We start from the raw sequence: 17,611 nt of genomic DNA, 5'->3' as shown, positions 1-17,611 counted from the left end.
CTCATTTCATCTGATGATCTCCCCTGCCCCCCCATCCTCCCCCAACTACTGTCTCCAAGTTGATAGTTCCCCAGCCCCACCCAGCTCGCTTCTCCCTCCTTCCCAAGACCCACAGACGGGACTGCCCGGGCAAACCCATTGCTTCTGCCTGCTCCTGCCCCACAGAACTCAGCTCTTCCTACCTTGACTCAAGTTTTCTCCCATGGTCCAGTCCATGCCCACATACATCCAGGATTCCTCTCACGCTTTATGCTACTTTCAGAGTTTCCACTTTGCAAGCTCCAGCCATCTTCTCGTTACCATGAGTGTGCAATCCCCTTCAGACACCCATCCCCCAGCAGGGTGGTCTCAGGGCTCTCCACCTCTTCCTGGATCTAGCCCCACCCCCCCAATCCACTCTCCTCTGCTTGGCTGAGTTTGTTCTCACCCTCAACAATTTCCCTTTTAACGCCTCCCATATTCTTCAGGTCAGAGGGATGGCCATGGATACCCACAAGAACCCCAGTTATACCTGTCTCTTCATGGGGTCTGTGGGACATTCCTTGTTCCAGTCCTATTCTGAACCCCACCCGCAACTCTTTCTCCGACATATTGATGATATCATCAGTGCTGCTTCCCTCTGTCATCCGGAATTGGAAAAGTTCATTGATTTCGCTTCCAATTTCAACCTCGCCCTCACTTTCACCTGGTCTATCTCTGACCCCTCCCTTCCCTTCCTTGACACCTCTGTTTCCATTTCTGGGGATAGATTGGCCACTAATATTGGGCGGCACAGCGGCTCAGTGGTTAACACTGCTGCCTCTCAGCGCCAGGGACCTGGGTTCAATCCCAGCCTCGGGCAACTGCCTGTGTGAAGTTTGCACATTCTCCCCATATCTGTGTGAGTTTCCTCTCATAGTCCAAAAATGTGCAGGTTAGGTGAATTGCCCCTGGTAAATCCCATAGTGATCAGGGATGTGTAGGTTAGGTGCATTAGCCAGGGATAAATGCAGGGTTACAGGGATAGGGTAGGGGGATAGGTCTGGGTGGGATGCTCTTTGAAGGGTCAGTGTGACTGGCTTGTTTCTCCACTGTAGTGATTGTATGGATGTCCACTATAAACTCACTGACTCCCACAGCTACCTGGATTATCCATCCTCACCCTGTTTCCTGTAAAGACTCTATTCCATTCTCACAGTTCCTCTGTCTCCGTCACATCTGTTCCAGTGAGGCCAACTTCGACAATGGGGAGCCTCTGAAATATCCACCTTCCTGAACCAAGGATTCCCCAGCCCCATTGTTGATAGGGCCCTCAACTGGGTCCAATCTACCTCCCGCATCTCCGCCATCACTCGCTCTCTTCCCTCTTACAACAGCGATACCTACCGTCCCAGAAGTATCCACGTCCAGCCACTATTTCCACCCACTCCAGCGAGATGCCACCAGCAGACACACATTCCCCTCCCCTCCCTTGTCTGCTTTCCATAGGGCCTGTTCCCTGCAGACACCCTGGTCGACTCTTCCTTCACTCCCGACAACCTCACTGCACCTTTCCCTGAAGTGTTGACGGTGTAACACCTGGCCATTTACTCCTCCCTCCTCACTATCCAAGGGCCCAAACACACCTTCCGGGTGAAGCAGTGCTTTTCCCTGCACTTCCCACAATCTAGTCTCCCGCATTCACTGCTCACAATGCAGTCTCCTCTACACTGAGGAAACAACTGGGTGAGTGCTTGACAGAGGCACCTATGTTCTGCCAGCAAAAAGACCCAGAGTTTCCAGTTGCCTGCCCAGCCTGTTCTCTCTACAAGCTGGAAGAACAGCACCTCATTTTGCACTCAGCGACCTTGCAGCCCTCCAGACTCAATATTGAGTTCATTCATGTTGGACGTTCCCATGTCCTAGCACCACCACCCCCCCCCCATTCCTACCAAGCCACTGTTATCACATACTCTGCTATTACACTCAGCTCATTGTTCACCACGAACAGTCTCCATTTAACAGCTCCTCACCCTCCCAGCCAGATCATTCTCCACTCCTTTGTATGTCCAACTGTTCTCTCCCTTTGACTCTACCCCCACCTCCCATTTATTCCTTATCCCCTCCCATCCTATCTTCTGCATATAAACCAACATTTTCCTAGTTACCATCAGTTCTGAAGAAGGGCCACTCAACCTGAAATGTTAATTTTGATTTCCCTTCACAGCCCCAGCAACCTCTATTTTTGTTACTGATTTACAGTATCCTTGGGTTCTTTCAATTTGTTTTAAGTTGAAACAGTTGATAAGAAGGTTTATGGGATGCTTTGGTTCATATATAGAGGCATAGAGCATCATCATAGAATCATCCTACAATCCCTACAGAATCCCTTTGGCCCAAAAAGTCCACACCGACCCTCCGAGGAGTAACCCACCCAGACCTAATCCCCCACCCTATTACTCGACATTTATCCCCGACTAATGCACCTAACCTACACATCCCTGAACACTACGGACAATTTAGCATGGCCAATCCACCCTAATCTGCACATCTTTGGATTGTGGGAACAAACTGGAGTACCCATCAGAAACCCAGACAGACACGGGGAGAATGTGCAGACTCCACACAGACAGTCACCCGAGGCTGGAATCGAACCCAGGTCCCTGGCGCTGGGAGGCAGCAGTGCTCACCATTGAACATGAAAGCAAGGAAGCAATGCTACATCTCCTCACAGTGTGTGTGTGTGTGTGTGTAAAGTGGCTTCTGATTCTGTAAACAGGTTATTACACACCTGGGAAGCTTGAACCTAAACTCAGACCTTCTTGCCCTGAGGCAGGGACACTTGTCACTGTACCACAGAATGCCCCATCTGCAGAAACTACCCTTGCTGGTCAGCAGCTGAGGCCTGGGTGTTGTGGTGATGCTGTAGATGTGAGGGATTAAATCCTAGCATGAAATCTGCTGGGAGTATGGAACCCACTGCTGGACATCTGAGAGTTTATATAGAGCAACATGACCACCCCGTGCGTGCACGCACACACATACACACACACACACGCACACAGATGGACTCACAGAGACACACACTCATAGACACACAGACACACAGAGACTCACACAGACACAAACAATAGACACACACACAAACAGCCAAGAGGTGTACTTGTTTTGTTTACAATGTTGGTTGCATCTTTGAGCTTTCCTCAGCTCTGTTTACATAGCTTTCAGTTTTCTCCATCTCTAATAAGAACTCCTCCTCCTGTTCTGTGCTTTCTTGTTGTATGAAGACCCAGACTGTCAGGCCGGAGGTGTTTGCATATAACGAGACTAACTTTGAAGGAAATCCTGATGACACCATCAATGTGGATCTGGACAAGAGAACAGGACCAGAAGAGACAGAAGACAAATTCAATGTAACTACAATTGGTGAAGAAGGTGACAACACATTCTACGACGACTATGAGGTTTATTACGAATACGAAGATTTTGATGACAAGGAAAGCATTGGCCCTGTTTCCCCAGGGATCACAGATAACATCCACAAAGTGGTGAGTACATTTAAATGGGGAACACTCTCAGGTTCAAAATGCTGCTGGCGTCCCCATTGAACACCCTCCCACCATTTCAGCACACTCTCCCCATCGCTCTCCCCATCCCTCACTCTCCCCATCGCTCTCCCCATCCCTCACTCTCCCCATCGCTCTCCCCATCCCTCACTCTCCCCATCGCTCTCCCCATCCCTCACTCTCCCCATCGCTCTCCCCATCCCTCACTCTCCCCATCGCTCTCCCCATCCCTCACTCTCCCCATCGCTCTCCCCATCCCTCACTCTCCCCATCGCTCTCCCCATCCCTCACTCTCCCCATCGCTCTCCCCATCCCTCACTCTCCCCATCGCTCTCCCCATCCCTCACTCTCCCCATCGCTCTCCCCATCCCTCACTCTCCCCATCCCTCACTCTCCCCATCGCTCTCCCCATCCCTCACTCTCCCCATCGCTCTCCCCATCCCTCACTCTCCCCATCGCTCTCCCCATCCCTCACTCTCCCCATCCCTCACTCTCCCCATCGCTCTCCCCATCCCTCACTCTCCCCATCACTCTCCTCATCCCTCACTCTCCCCATCCCTCACTCTCCCCATTGCTCTCCTCATCCCTCACTCTCCCCATCACTCTCCTCATCCCTCACTCTCCCCATCCCTCACTCTCCCCATCACTCTCCTCATCCCTCACTCTCCCCATCCCTCACTCTCCCCATCCCTCACTCTCCCCATCGCTCTCCCCATCCCTCACTCTCCCCATCCCTCACTCTCCCCATCGCTCTCCCCATCCCTCATTCTCCCCATCACTCTCCCCTTCCCTCACTCTCCCCATCGCTCTCCTCATCCCTCACTCTCCCCATCACTCTCCTCATCCCTCACTCTCCCCATCCCTCACTCTCCCCATCACTCTCCCCTTCCCTCACTCTCCCCATCCCTCACTCTCCCCATCCCTCACTCTCCCCATCGCTCTCCCCATCCCTCACTCTCCCCATCCCTCACTCTCCCCATCGCTCTCCCCATCCCTCATTCTCCCCATCACTCTCCCCTTCCCTCACTCTCCCCATCGCTCTCCTCATCCCTCACTCTCCCCATCACTCTCCTCATCCCTCACTCTCCCCATCCCTCACTCTCCCCATCACTCTCCCCTTCCCTCATTCTCCCCATCACTCTCCCCATCCCTCACTCTCCCCATCCCTCACTCTCCCCATCACTCTCCCCTTCCCTCATTCTCCCCATCCCTCTCCCCATCCCTCACTCTCCCCATCCCTCACTCACCCCATCGCTCTCCTTATCCCTCACTCACCCCATCGCTCTCCACATCCCTCACTCTCCCCATCGCTCTCCCCTTCCCTCACTTTTCCCAACATTCTTTCCATCCCTCACTCTCCTCATCCCGCACTCCCCATCCCTCACTCCCCATCCCTCATTCTCCCCATCCCTCACTCCCACCATCCCTCACTCTCATCGCTCTCCCCATCCCTCACAATCCCCATCGCTCTCCCCATCCCTCGCTCCCCATCCCTCACTCACCCATTCCTCACTCTACCCATCCCTCACTCTCCATATCCCACATTCCCCTATCGCTCACTGCCCCCACTGTCTCCACCCCTCACTGTCCTTAACCCTCACTCTCCCCATCCCTCACTCTCCCCATGCCTAATTCTCCCCATCGCTCTTCCCATCCCTCACTCTCCCCATCGCTCTCCACATCCCTCACTCCCCATCCCTCACCCTCCCCATCGCTCTCCCCATCACTCACTCCCCATCCCTCATTTGCCCCATTGCTCTCCACATCCCTCATTCTCTCTATCGCTCTCCCCATCCTCACTCTCCCCATCCTTCACTCCCCATCGCTCTCCCCATCCCTCACTCTCCCCATCCTTCACTCCCCATCACGCTCCCCATCCCTCACTCTCTCGATCCCGCTCTCCCCATCCCTCAGTCTCCCCATCTCTCACTTTCTCCATTGCCCTCCCCATTTCTCACTCTCTCCATCCCTCACTCTCCATATTGCTGTCCCCAGCCCTCACTACCCGTCCCTCACTCTCCCCATCCCTCACTCTCCCCATCACACTCCCCATCCCTCACTCACCCCATGCCTCCCTCCCCATCCCTCGCTCTCCCCATCGCTCTTCCCATCCCTCACTCTCCCCATCCCTCACTCTCCCCATCCCTCACTCCCCAATCCCCCTCTCTCCCCATCCCTCCCCATCCCTCAATCCCCATCCCTCGCTCTCCCCATTACTCACTCCCCATCCCTCACTTCCGATCCCTGACTCTTCCCATCCCTCACTCTCCTCATCGCTCGTCCCATCCCTCACTCTCCCCATCCCTCACTCTCCCCATCGCTCATCACATCCCTCACTATCCCCATGCCTCACCCTCCCCATCACTCACCCTCCCCATCGCTCTCACCAACCCTCACACTCCCCATCTCTCTCCCCCTCCCTACCCATCCCTCACTCCCCATCCCTCTCTCCTTCTCCCTCCCTATCCCTCACTCCCCATCCCTCACTCACCCCATCCCTCACTCTGCCCATCACTCTCCCCATCCTTCACTCTCCCCATCCCTCGCTCTCCCCATCACTCACTCCCCATCCCTCACTCTCCCCATCTCTCACTTTCTCCATCGCTCTCCCCACCCCTCACTCTTCCCTATCCTCACTCTCCCCATTCCTCACTCTCCCCATCCCTCTCTCCCCATCACTCTTCCCCTCGTTCACACTCCCCATCACTCTCCCCTTCCCTCACCCCCCCATCCCTCACTCTCTCCATCCCTCAATCCCCATTCTCACTACCCCCATCCCCCAGTCTCCCCATTGCTCCCCCATCCCTCCCTCTCCCCATCGCTCCCCCATCCCTCACTTTCCCCATCGCACCCCCATCCCTCACTTTCCCCATTGCGCTCTCCTCCCCCCATTCTCTCCATCGCTCTCTACAACCCTCACTCCCCACCATTGCTCTACCCATCCCTCACTCTCTCCATCCCTCACTCCACATCCACATTCTCTCCATCGGTCTCCCCATCCCTCACTCTCCCCACCCCTCACTCTCCCCATCCCTCACTCCCCATCCCTCACTCGCTACATCACTCACTCTCCCCATTGCTCGCCCCACCCGTCAATCTCTCCATCCCTCACTCCCCATCCCTCACTCCCCATCCCTCACTCACCCCATCCCTCACTCCCCATCCCTCACTCACCCCATCCCTCACTCCCCATCCCTCACTCCCCATCCCTCACTCCCCATCCCTCACTCTCCATATCCCACATTCCCCTATCGCTCATTGCCCCCACTGTCTCCACCCCTCACTGTCCCTAACCCTCACTCTCCCCATCGCTCTCCACATCCCTCACTCCCCATCCCTCACTCTCCCCATCACTCTCCCCATCCCTCACTCCCCATCCCTCTCTCCCCCTCCCTCCCCATCCCTCACTCCCCATCCCTCACTCTCCCCATCCCACACTCCCCATCCCTCACTCCACCATCCCCCTCTCTCCCCATCCCTCCCCATCCCTCAATCTCCATCCCTCACTCTCCCCATCACTCACTCCCCATCCCTCACTCTCCCCATCCCTCACTTCCCATCCCTGACTCCTCCCATCCCTCACTCTCCTCATCGCTCGTCCCATCCTTCATTCTCCCCATCCCTCACTCTCCCCATTGCTCGTCCCATCCCTCACTCTCCCCATCCCTCACTCTCCCCATCACTCTCCCCATCCCTCACTCCCCATCCCTCTCTCCCCCTCCCTCCCCATCCCTCACTCCCCATCACTCACTCCACCATCCCCCTCTCTCCCCATCCCTCCTCATCCCTCAATCCCCATCCCTCACTCTCCCATCCCTCACTTCCCATCCCTGACTCTTCCCATCCCTCACTCTCCTCATCGCTCGTCCCATCCCTCACTCTCCCCTTCCCTCACTCTCCCCATTGCTCACCCTCCCCATCGCTCACCATCCCCATCGCTCTCACCAATCCTCACACTCCCCATCACTCACTCCCCATCCCTGACTCTCCCCATCTCTCACTCGCCCCATTCCTCACTCTCCCCATCCCTCACTCTCCCCATGCCTCACTCTCCCCATCGCTATCCCCGTCCCTCACTCCCCATCCCTCTCTCCTCCCTCCCCATCCCTCACTCGCCATCACTCGCTCCCCCCATCGCTCTTCCCATCCCTCACTCTCCCCATCCCTCACTCCCCATCCCTAACTCACCCCATCTCCCACTCTCCCCATCGCTCCCCCGATCCCACACTCTCCTCATCCCTCACTACCCATCCCTGACTCTCCCCATCCCTCACTCTCCCCATCCCTCACTCTGCCCATCGCTCCCCCGATCCCTCACTCTCCTCATCCCTCACTACCCATCCCTGACTCTCCCCATCCCTCACTCTCCCCATCCCTCACTCTGCCCATCGCTCTCCCCATCCCTCACTCTCCCCATGCCTCATTCTCCCCATCGCTCTTCCATTCCCTCACTCCCCAACCCTCTCTCCCCCTCCCTCCCCATCCCTCACACTCCCCATCCCTCACTCTCCCTATCACTCACTCCCCATCCCTCACTCTCCCCATCCCTCACTTCCCATCCCTGACTCTTCCCATCCCTCACTCTCCTCATCGCTCGTCCCATCCCTCATTCTCCCCATCCCTCACTGTCCCCATCGCTCATCCCATCCCTCACTCTCCCCATCCCTCACTCTTCCCATCGCTCAACCTCCCCATTGCACTCACCAACCCTCACACTCCCCATCCCTCATTCTCTCCATCCTTCACTCCCCATCGCTCTCCCCATCCCTCTCTCTCCCCAACCCTTACTCTCTCCATCGCTCTTCCCATCCCTCACTCTTCCCATCGCGCTCCCATCCCTCACTCCCCATCCCTCACTCTGCCCATCGCTCTCCCCATCCCTCACTCTACCCAATCCTCACTCTCCCCATCGCTCTTCCTATCCCTCACTCTCCTCATCCCACACTCTCCCCATCGCTCTCCCCATCCATCACTCCCCACCCCTCTCTCCTCATCCCTTCCCATCCCTCAATCCCCATCCCTCACTCTCCCCATCCCTCACTCTCCCCATCTCTCACTCTCCCCATCCCTCACTCTCCCATCCCTCACTCTCCCCATCGCTCTCCCTGTCCATCACTCCCCATCCCTCTCTCCTTCTCCCTCCCTATCCCTCACTCCTCATCCCTCACTCACCCCATCCCTCACTCTGCCCATCACTCTCCCCATCCTTCACTCTCCCCATCCCTCGCTCTCCCCATCACTCACTCCCCATCCCTCACTCTCCCCATCTCTCACTTTCTCCATCGCTCTCCCCACCCCTCACTCTTCCCTATCCTCACTCTCCCCATTCCTCACTCTCCCCATCCCTCTCTCCCCATCACTCTTCCCCTCGTTCACACTCCCCATCGCTCTCCCCTTCCCTCACCCCCCCATCCCTCACTCTCTCCATCCCTCAATCCCCATTCTCACTACCCCCATCCCCCAGTCTCCCCATCACTCCCCCATCCCTCCCTCTCCCCATCGCTCCCCCATCCCTCACTTTCCCCATCGCACCCCCATCCCTCCCTCTCCCAATCGCACCCCCATCCCTCACTTTCCCCATTGCGCTCTCCTCCCCCCATTCTCTCCATCGCTCTCTACAACCCTCACTCCCCACCATTGCTCTACCCATCCCTCACTCTCTCCATCCCTCACTCCACATCCACATTCTCTCCATCGGTCTCCCCATCCCTCACTCTCCCCACCCCTCACTCTCCCCATCCCTCACTCCCCATCCCTCACTCGCTACATCACTCACACTCCCCATTGCTCTCCCCATCCCTCACTCACCCCATCCCTCACTCCCCATCCCTCACTCACCCCATCCCTCACTCTCCCCATCGCTCTTCCCCTAATTCACCCTCCCTATCACTCTCCCCATCCCTCACAATCCCTGACCCCTCACTCCCTCCATCCCTCACCCTCCCCATCGCTTTCCCCATTCCTCACTCCCCATACCTCACTCTTCCCATCTCTCACTCTCTCCATCCCTCACTCTTCCAATTACTCACTCTCCCCATCCCTCACTCCCCCATCCCACACTCTCCCAATCCCTCGCTCTCCCCATCCCTCACTCCCCTATCGCTCATTCCCCTCAATCTCCCCACCCATCCCTCACTTGCCCCATGACTCTCCCCATCCCTCACTCTCCCCACTCCTCACTCTTCCCATCCCTCACTCTCCCCATCACACACTCTGCCCATCCCTCATTCCCCTATCGCTCACTCCCCCCAACTGTCCCCATCTCTCACACTCCCCATCCCTCACTCTCTGCATCGCTCTTCCCAGCTCTCACTCTCCCCATCGCTCTCCCCATCCCTCAATCTCTCCATCCCTCACTCCCCGTCCCTCACGCTCCCCATCCCTCACTCTCCCCATCCCTCACTCGCCTATCGCTCTCCCATCCCTCACTCCCCATCCCTCACTCTCCCCATCGCTCTCCCCATCCCTCACTCTCGCCATCCCTCACTCCCCACCCCTCACTCCCCATTCCTCACTCTCGCCATCCCTCACTCTCTCCATCCCTCACTCTCCCCATCCCTCACTCTCCCAATCCTCACTCTCCCTGTCGCTCTTCCCAACCGTCAGTCTCCCCATCCTTCACTCTCCCCATCGCTCTCTCCAGCCCTCACTCTCTCCGTCGCTCTCCCCAACCCTCACCCTCCACATCGCTCTCCCCAACTCTCACTCTCCCCATCCCTCTCTCCCCATCCTTCAATCTCTCCATCCCTCACTCTCTCCCATCTCTCACTCCCTATCGCACTCCCCATCCCTCACTGTCCCCATCGCTCTCCCCATCCCTCACTCTCCCCATCCCTCATCCTCCCCATCGCTCTCCCCATCCCTCAAGATCCCCATCCCTCTCTCTCCATCCCTCACCCTCCCCATCCCTCATTCCCCATCCCTGACTCTCCCCACCCCTCACTCTCCCCATCCCTCACTCCCCATCCCTCACTCTCCCCATCCCTCACTCTCCCCATCGCTCACTCCCCTTCCCTCACTCTCTCCATCCCTCACAATCCCCATCGCTCACTCTCCCCACCCCTCACTCTCCCCATCCCTCTGTCCCCCCATCCCTCACTCCCCCACCCCCTCTCTCTTCATCGCTCACTCCCCATCCCTCACTCTCCCCATCGTTCTCCCCATCCCTCACTCTCCCCATCGGTCTACCCATCCCTCACTCTCCCCATCGCTCTACCCATCCCTCACTCTCTCCATCCCTTACTCACCTTCCCTCACTCTCCCTATCCCTCACTCTCCCTATCCCTCACTCTCCCTATCCCTCACTCTCCCTATCCCTCATTCCCCCCATCCCTCACTCCCCCCATCGCTCTACCATCCCTCACTCTCTCCAACCGTTACTCACCTTCCCTCACTCTCCCTATCCCTCACTCCCCCATCGCTCTACCCATCCCTCACTCTCTCCATCCCTTAATCACCTTCCCTCACTCTCCCTATCCCTCACTCCCCCCATCCCTCACTCTCCCCATCGCTCTTCCCATCCCTCACTCCCCCATTCCTCACTCCCCCATCCCTCACTCCCCATCCCTCACTCTCCCCATCCCTCACAATCCCCGACCCCTCACTCCCTCCATTCCTCACCCTCCCCATCGCTTTCCCCATCCCTCACTCCCCCATCCCTCACTCCCCCCATCCCTCACTCTCTCCATCCCTTACTCACCTTCCCTCACTCTCCCTATCCCTCACTCCCCCCATCCCTCACTCCCCCATCCCTCACTCCCCCATCCCTAACTCCCCCCATCCCTCACTCCCCCATCCCTCACTCCCCCCATCCCTCACTCCCCCATCCCTCACTCCCCCCATCCTTCACTCCCCCATCCCTCACTCCCCCCATCCCTCACTCCCCCATCCCTCACTCCCCCATCCCTCACTCCCCCCATCCCTCACTCCCCCATCCCTCACTCCCCCATCCCTCACTCCCCCATCCCTCACTCCCCCATCCCTCACTCCCCCCATCCCTCACTCCCCCATCCCTCACTCCCCCCATCCCTCACTCCCCCATCCCTCACTCCCCCCATCCCTCACTCCCCCATCCCTCACTCCCCCATCCCTCACTCCCCCATCCCTCACTCCCCCCACTCTGTGTTGATATTGTTTCTTTGATGAATTTGCTCCCTCTGGAAAGAACATTTGGGTTAAAGGTTTGAGTGTGTTCCTCTTGTCTTCATTGTCTCCAGGGCACTGGACCGAGGGGTGAGAAGGGACAGAAAGGTGAACCTGCCATCATTGAACCAGTGAGTATTCAGGCCCTGTGACGTTGACTGGGATCGAGCTGGCATTTTAAGGAAGCTTGAACCTTCCCTGAGCCCGGGAACCTCAAACAGCAAGGGCAGGATGTCCAGCCCACCATCTGCTGGTGTGTCATGGATACAGGCAGCCTGCCCATGGCCCTGACATTGTGGGGAAGCTGGCGACTTGAGTGTGTTGGAAATCAGCTTCAGTGTTCAACTTGGGGAGAGGCCAGTACAATATCAGAGCTCTCAGGGCAGACTGAGACAGGGCCATGCGCCTGGGCACAAACTGCCATTTCCTCATTGCCATCGCTAACCCCTCGTCCACATACACCAACTGAAGCTGGGCTCTCCACTGCTCTCTGGGCTGGGCTAGAGACAGATGGGAACATGCTCCCAAGACCGTGTTTCCTTTTATCCAATCAGCAAGCACTGGTATCGCTGGCTGGGAATGTGTTTATTCCTGAGTTATCCCCTTGAGCTGGATTAACATCAGTAGGGATACAGTCAGTAACACAGGGCCCTAGGGGAGAGGGGTTACTGAGTGACAGTGTGAGGGAGCTGGATTAACATCAGTAGGGATACAGTCAGTAACACAGGGCCCTGGGGGGGAGAGGGGTTACTGAGTGACAGTGTGAGGGAGCTGGATTAACATCAATAGGGATACAGTCAGTAACACAGGGCCCTGGGGGGGAGAGGGGTTACTGAGTGACAGTGTGAGGGAGCTGGATTAACATCAATAGAGATACAGTCAGTAACACAGGGCCCTGGGGGAGAGGGGTTACTGAGTGACAGTGTGAGGGAGCTGGATTAACATCAGTAGGGATACAGTCAGTAACACAGGGCGCTGGGGGAGAGGGGTTACTGAGTGACAGTGTGAGGGAGCTGGATTAACATCAGTAGGGATACAGTCAGTAACACAGGGCGCTGGGGGAGAGGGGTTACTGAGTGACAGTGTGAGGGAGCTGGATTAACATCAGTAGAGATACAGTCAGTAACACAGGGCGCTGGGGGAGAGGGGTTACTGAGTGACAGTGTGAGGGAGCTGGATTAACATCAATAGGGATACAGTCAGTAACACAGGGCGCTGGGGGAGAGGGGTTACTGAGTGACAGTGTGGGGGAGCTGGATTAACATCAGTAGGGATAAAGTCAGTAACACAGGGCGCTGGGGGAGAGGGGTTACTGAGTGACAGTGTGAGGGAGCTGGATTAACATCAGTAGGGATAAAGTCAGTAACACAGGGCACTGGGGGTGGGGAGAGGGGTTACTGAGTGACAGTGTGGGGGAGCTGGATTAACATCAGTAGGGATACAGTCAGTAACACAGGGCACTGGGGGTGGGGAGAGGGGTTACTGAGTGACAGTGTGGGGGAGCTGGATTAACATCAGTAGGGATACAGTCAGTAACACAGGGCCCTGGGGGAGAGGGGTTACTGAGTGACAGTGTGAGGGAGCTGGATTAACATCAGTAGGGATAAAGTCAGTAACACAGGGCACTGGGGGTGGGGAGAGGGGTTACTGAGTGACAGTGTGGGGGAGCTGGATTAACATCAGTAGGGATACAGTCAGTAACACAGGGCCCTGGGGGAGAGGGGTTACTGAGTGACAGTGTGAGGGAGCTGGATTAACATCAGTAGGGATAAAGTCAGTAACACAGGGCCCTGGGGGAGAGGGGTTACTGAGTGACAGTGTGAGGGAGCTGGATTAACATCAGTAGGGATACAGTCAGTAACACAGGGCACTGGGGGAGAGGGGTTACTGAGTGACAGTGTGAGGGAGCTGGATTAACATCAGTAGAGATACAGTCAGTAACACAGGGCGCTGGGGGAGAGGGGTTACTGAGTGACAGTGTGAGGGAGCTGGATTAACAAGTGTGTCTGTCTGTTGTGATTGTGAAACTCTCTCTCTCTCTCTCTCTCCTTCTTACTTTCCCCAGTTATCCTGCTCCATATTGACCGTCTATGTGTCGGCTAATCTGAGTGTTCAGTTGGATAATGACCCTGTGTTTTTCCTTTGTTCTAGGGAATGCTGATTGAAGGGCCCCCAGGAAGAGAAGGACCATCTGTGAGTCACATGTTGTGAAACCCCGAGGACACTTTTGGATTGTTTTCCATGTGTTTCTGAATGGATTTAAATGTAGATTGTTTTTCAATTGCTTACATATGCAGAATTTGAATCTTTGAATGAGAATGTTAAAGTTGTCCTCTGGTTAAGAATGGTGTGGTATTATTTTGACCTGTCTAACTGGTGTCTAACTGGCATTCCAAGTCTGTGACTTGTCTTTTTGTGACTCTCTCCAGGGCAGTCCTGGGCGCAGTGGACCCCCAGGACCCCCAGGTCCAGTCGGTGATCCAGGGCTGAGGGTGAGTGAGTCTGTTTGATGATGTACGTTTGCCGCTGGGAAAGACGGCTATTAATCCATGGGATTCCTTCCAAAACTCCGCAAGTCATTAAAACTGATTGCGAGTTGCAGCTTGTTCTGACTGGGATCAAAGATGAAAGATTCAGGGAAAATTTCCAGCCTCTGAAAACTGCCCAGAGATTGGAAAGGAAACTCAGAGCAGTTTGGCAACATGCTGTACCCTGTCCCACCCCCTACACATCCCCCCACCCCCCAAATAAAACCCTCCACTGGGGGAAGGGTGATCGCAGGGGATGGCTGTGTGGGGAGAGGGAATCCAGTGTGGGGAGGTGGCAGTGAGGGGATGGAGAGGCTGTGGGAGGACATTGGGAAGGAGTGGCAGGGTGTGAGGGTCTAATCAGCTCGATGTGACCTGATCTCACCAACCCCAAATTGAAAGGTTCATTTGCACTGGCACAGTGTAGTGTATTATGCACTGGCACTGTACAATGTCCCATACACTGGCAGTGCATGGCTTGCTGTACACTGGCACTGTACAGTGTACCATACACTGACAGTGCATGTGTCCAATACACTGGCAGTGCATGGCCTGCTGTACACTGGCACTGTACAGTGTCCCATACACTGGCAGTGCATGGCCTGCTGTACACTGGCACTGTACAGCGTCCCATACACTGGCAGTGCGTGACCTGCTGTACACTGGCACTGTACAGTGTCCCATACACTGACAGTGCATGTGTCCAATACACTGGTAGTGCATGGCCTGCTGTACACTGGCACTGTACAGTGTCCCATACACTGGCGGTGCATGGCCTGCTGTACACTGGCACTGTACAGTGTCCCATACACTGGCAGTGCATGGCCTGCTATACACTGGCACTGTACAGTGTCCCACACACTGACAGTGCATGTGTCCAATACACTGGCAGTGCATGGCCTGCTGTACACTGGCACTGTACAGTGTCCCATACACTGGCAGTGCATGGCCTGCTGTACACTGGCACTGTACAGTGTCCCATACACTGACAGTGCATGTGTCCAATACACTGGCAGTGCATGGCCTGCTGTACACTGGCACTGTACCATGTCTCATACACTGGCAGTGCATGGCCTGCTGTACACTGGCACTGTACAGTATGTAATTATCTGGTGCTGCATTGACATTGTTCATCATACTCTGGAACTTCTACCTTGTCCAAGAATAATTTGGATCTGTCTCTCTCACCTATTCCCTCTCCCATTTCTGCCATTCCCTGAGAAACTACAAAGAACATAAAGTATCTCGGAATTCCCCTGCCCCCTCACAGCCCTCACACTGTTTGGGGAATTGCAGCCCCTTCACCGAACAGTGAGGGTGCGTTTCTTAATTCCTAAACCTCAAACACAATTGTCAGATTCTGAAGAACTTAAAACTCCAGATTCTTTTTGGATGAGGAGAAAATGTTGGCTTTAAGCACTTGGCAAATTCTGCAGTACTATTTTAAAAACCAGTAAAAGGGACAGGACAAAACACATTTTATTTTCATGTTTAAATATTCAACCCTGTCTCTGTGAAACCACCTCCATTGTGGTCTCTTACTGCCACCTGGTGGCAAATCTTGTTATAGCAGCTGCAGCCTAATTTCACACACACTCCCTGAAATCCCTTTCCTCTTGCCAATCCCAGAGCCACTCCCACCTCTAAACCCTGTCGCTTCCCTCCTCTCCCTGAACTCTCACTAACAGCACACTCCCCCCCCCCCCCCATCACCGTGCAAGCTTACCCCAGAGGTTGCTGCGAGTTGTAGGTCAAGGGCATTCAGGGGTTGGGGAACGAGTAATCACGTGGAGCTAGTGTTCAATCTACCACTGAATGGTGGAACAGGAACAAAGGAGTGAATGGCCTCCTCCAGCTCTTATCTTGATACCCCACCACCCACTCCATCCCCACCTTGAACCTGCTGTTTCCCCCCTCTCAGGGGTCTGTCCTGTCTCCATGGTTTCACGAGATGATACTTTGTGATTTTCTGTTTCGTCCACCAACCAGGGACCCCGTGGACGTTCTGGGCTACCTGGGGCTGATGGTTTACCGGGACCACCAGGGACCATGCTAATGCTGCCGGTGAGTATTCCTGCAACACTCAGATCACAGTCTGTCAGAACCTCACTCTCAGATACTGATAGACTGGACAACTCAGTAACCCATCCCCCCTGGAGCCCCACAGTCAGACTGAAGCTGCCTCTACGCTTCTAAACTGAAATTGAAGTGCTTTTGACACTGTCCCCATCAAACACTCCCAGTACTGGGCCAGCACACAGTTAGGTACATAGTCAAACTACCTCGACACTGTCCCCATCAAACACTCCCAGTACTGGGCCAGCACACGGTTAGGTACATAGTCAAACTACCTCGACACTGTCCACATCAAACACTCCCAGTACTGGGCCAGCACACAGTTAGGTACATAGTCAAACTACCTCGACACTGTCCCCATCAAACACTCCCAGTACTGGGCCAGCACACGGTTAGGTACATAGTCAAACTACCTCGACATTGTCCCCATCAAACACTCCCAGTACTGGGCCAGCACACAGTTAGGTACATAGTCAAACTACCTCGACACTGTCCCCATCAAACACTCCCAGTACTGGGCCAGCACACGGTTAGGTACATAGTCAAACTACCTCGACATTGTCCCCATCAAACACTCCCAGTACTGGGCCAGCACACAGTTAGGTACATAGTCAAACTACCTCGACACTGTCCCCATCAAACACTCCCAGTACTGGGCCAGCACACGGTTAGGTACATAGTCAAACTACCTCGACACTGTCCCCATCAAACACTCCCAGTACTGGGCCAGCACACAGTTAGGTACATAGTCAAACTACCTCGACACTGTCCCCATCAAACACTCCCAGTACTGGGCCAGCACACGGTTAGGTACATAGTCAAACTACCTCGACACTGTCCACATCAAACACTCCCAGTACTGGGCCAGCACACAGTTAGGTACATAGTCAAACTACCTCGACACTGTCCCCATCAAACACTCCCAGTACTGGGCCAGCACACGGTTAGGTACATAGTCAAACTACCTCGACACTGTCCCCATCAAACACTCCCACTCAAACATTCCATTGCTGAGTGAGAGGGACCTGTCCTGGTGATAAAACACCCCAGGAGGCTCTCTAAGAGAAATGACCGACCTCTGTCCTCAGACTCAGAGGGAGAGGGATTAGATGAGATTCCCCACAGTGTGGAAACAGGCCCTTCGGCCCAACAAGTCCACACCGACCCGCCGAAGAGCAACCCACCCAGACCCATTCCCCCTTACCTAACACTACGGGCAATTTAGCATGGCCAATTCACCTGAACTGCACATCTTTGTGACTGTGGGAGGAAACCGGAGCACCCGGAGGAAACCCACGCAGACACGGGGAGAACGTGCAAACTCCACACAGTCAGTCGCCT

General features: G+C 55.4%; 1 protein-coding gene across 2 annotated transcripts in view; it reads left to right on the top strand.

Moving 5' to 3' along the window:
• col5a1 (procollagen, type V, alpha 1) overlaps positions 1-17,611 on the top strand; it is a 551,133-nt gene that overhangs the window by 330,319 nt on the left and 203,203 nt on the right. For both annotated transcript variants that reach the window (XM_072566092.1, XM_072566091.1), the window contains exons 8-12: positions 3,246-3,506; positions 11,741-11,797; positions 13,818-13,859; positions 14,096-14,158; positions 16,184-16,258. In XM_072566092.1, the coding sequence (XP_072422193.1) occupies positions 3,246-3,506; positions 11,741-11,797; positions 13,818-13,859; positions 14,096-14,158; positions 16,184-16,258 (498 nt within the window). The remainder of the gene's footprint in view (positions 1-3,245; positions 3,507-11,740; positions 11,798-13,817; positions 13,860-14,095; positions 14,159-16,183; positions 16,259-17,611) is intronic.

This window comes from Chiloscyllium punctatum, chromosome 49 (genome assembly GCF_047496795.1).
Source record: "Chiloscyllium punctatum isolate Juve2018m chromosome 49, sChiPun1.3, whole genome shotgun sequence".
NCBI classification, from domain to species: domain Eukaryota; kingdom Metazoa; phylum Chordata; class Chondrichthyes; order Orectolobiformes; family Hemiscylliidae; genus Chiloscyllium; species Chiloscyllium punctatum.
This window is presented reverse-complemented; position numbering and strand designations above follow the sequence as displayed.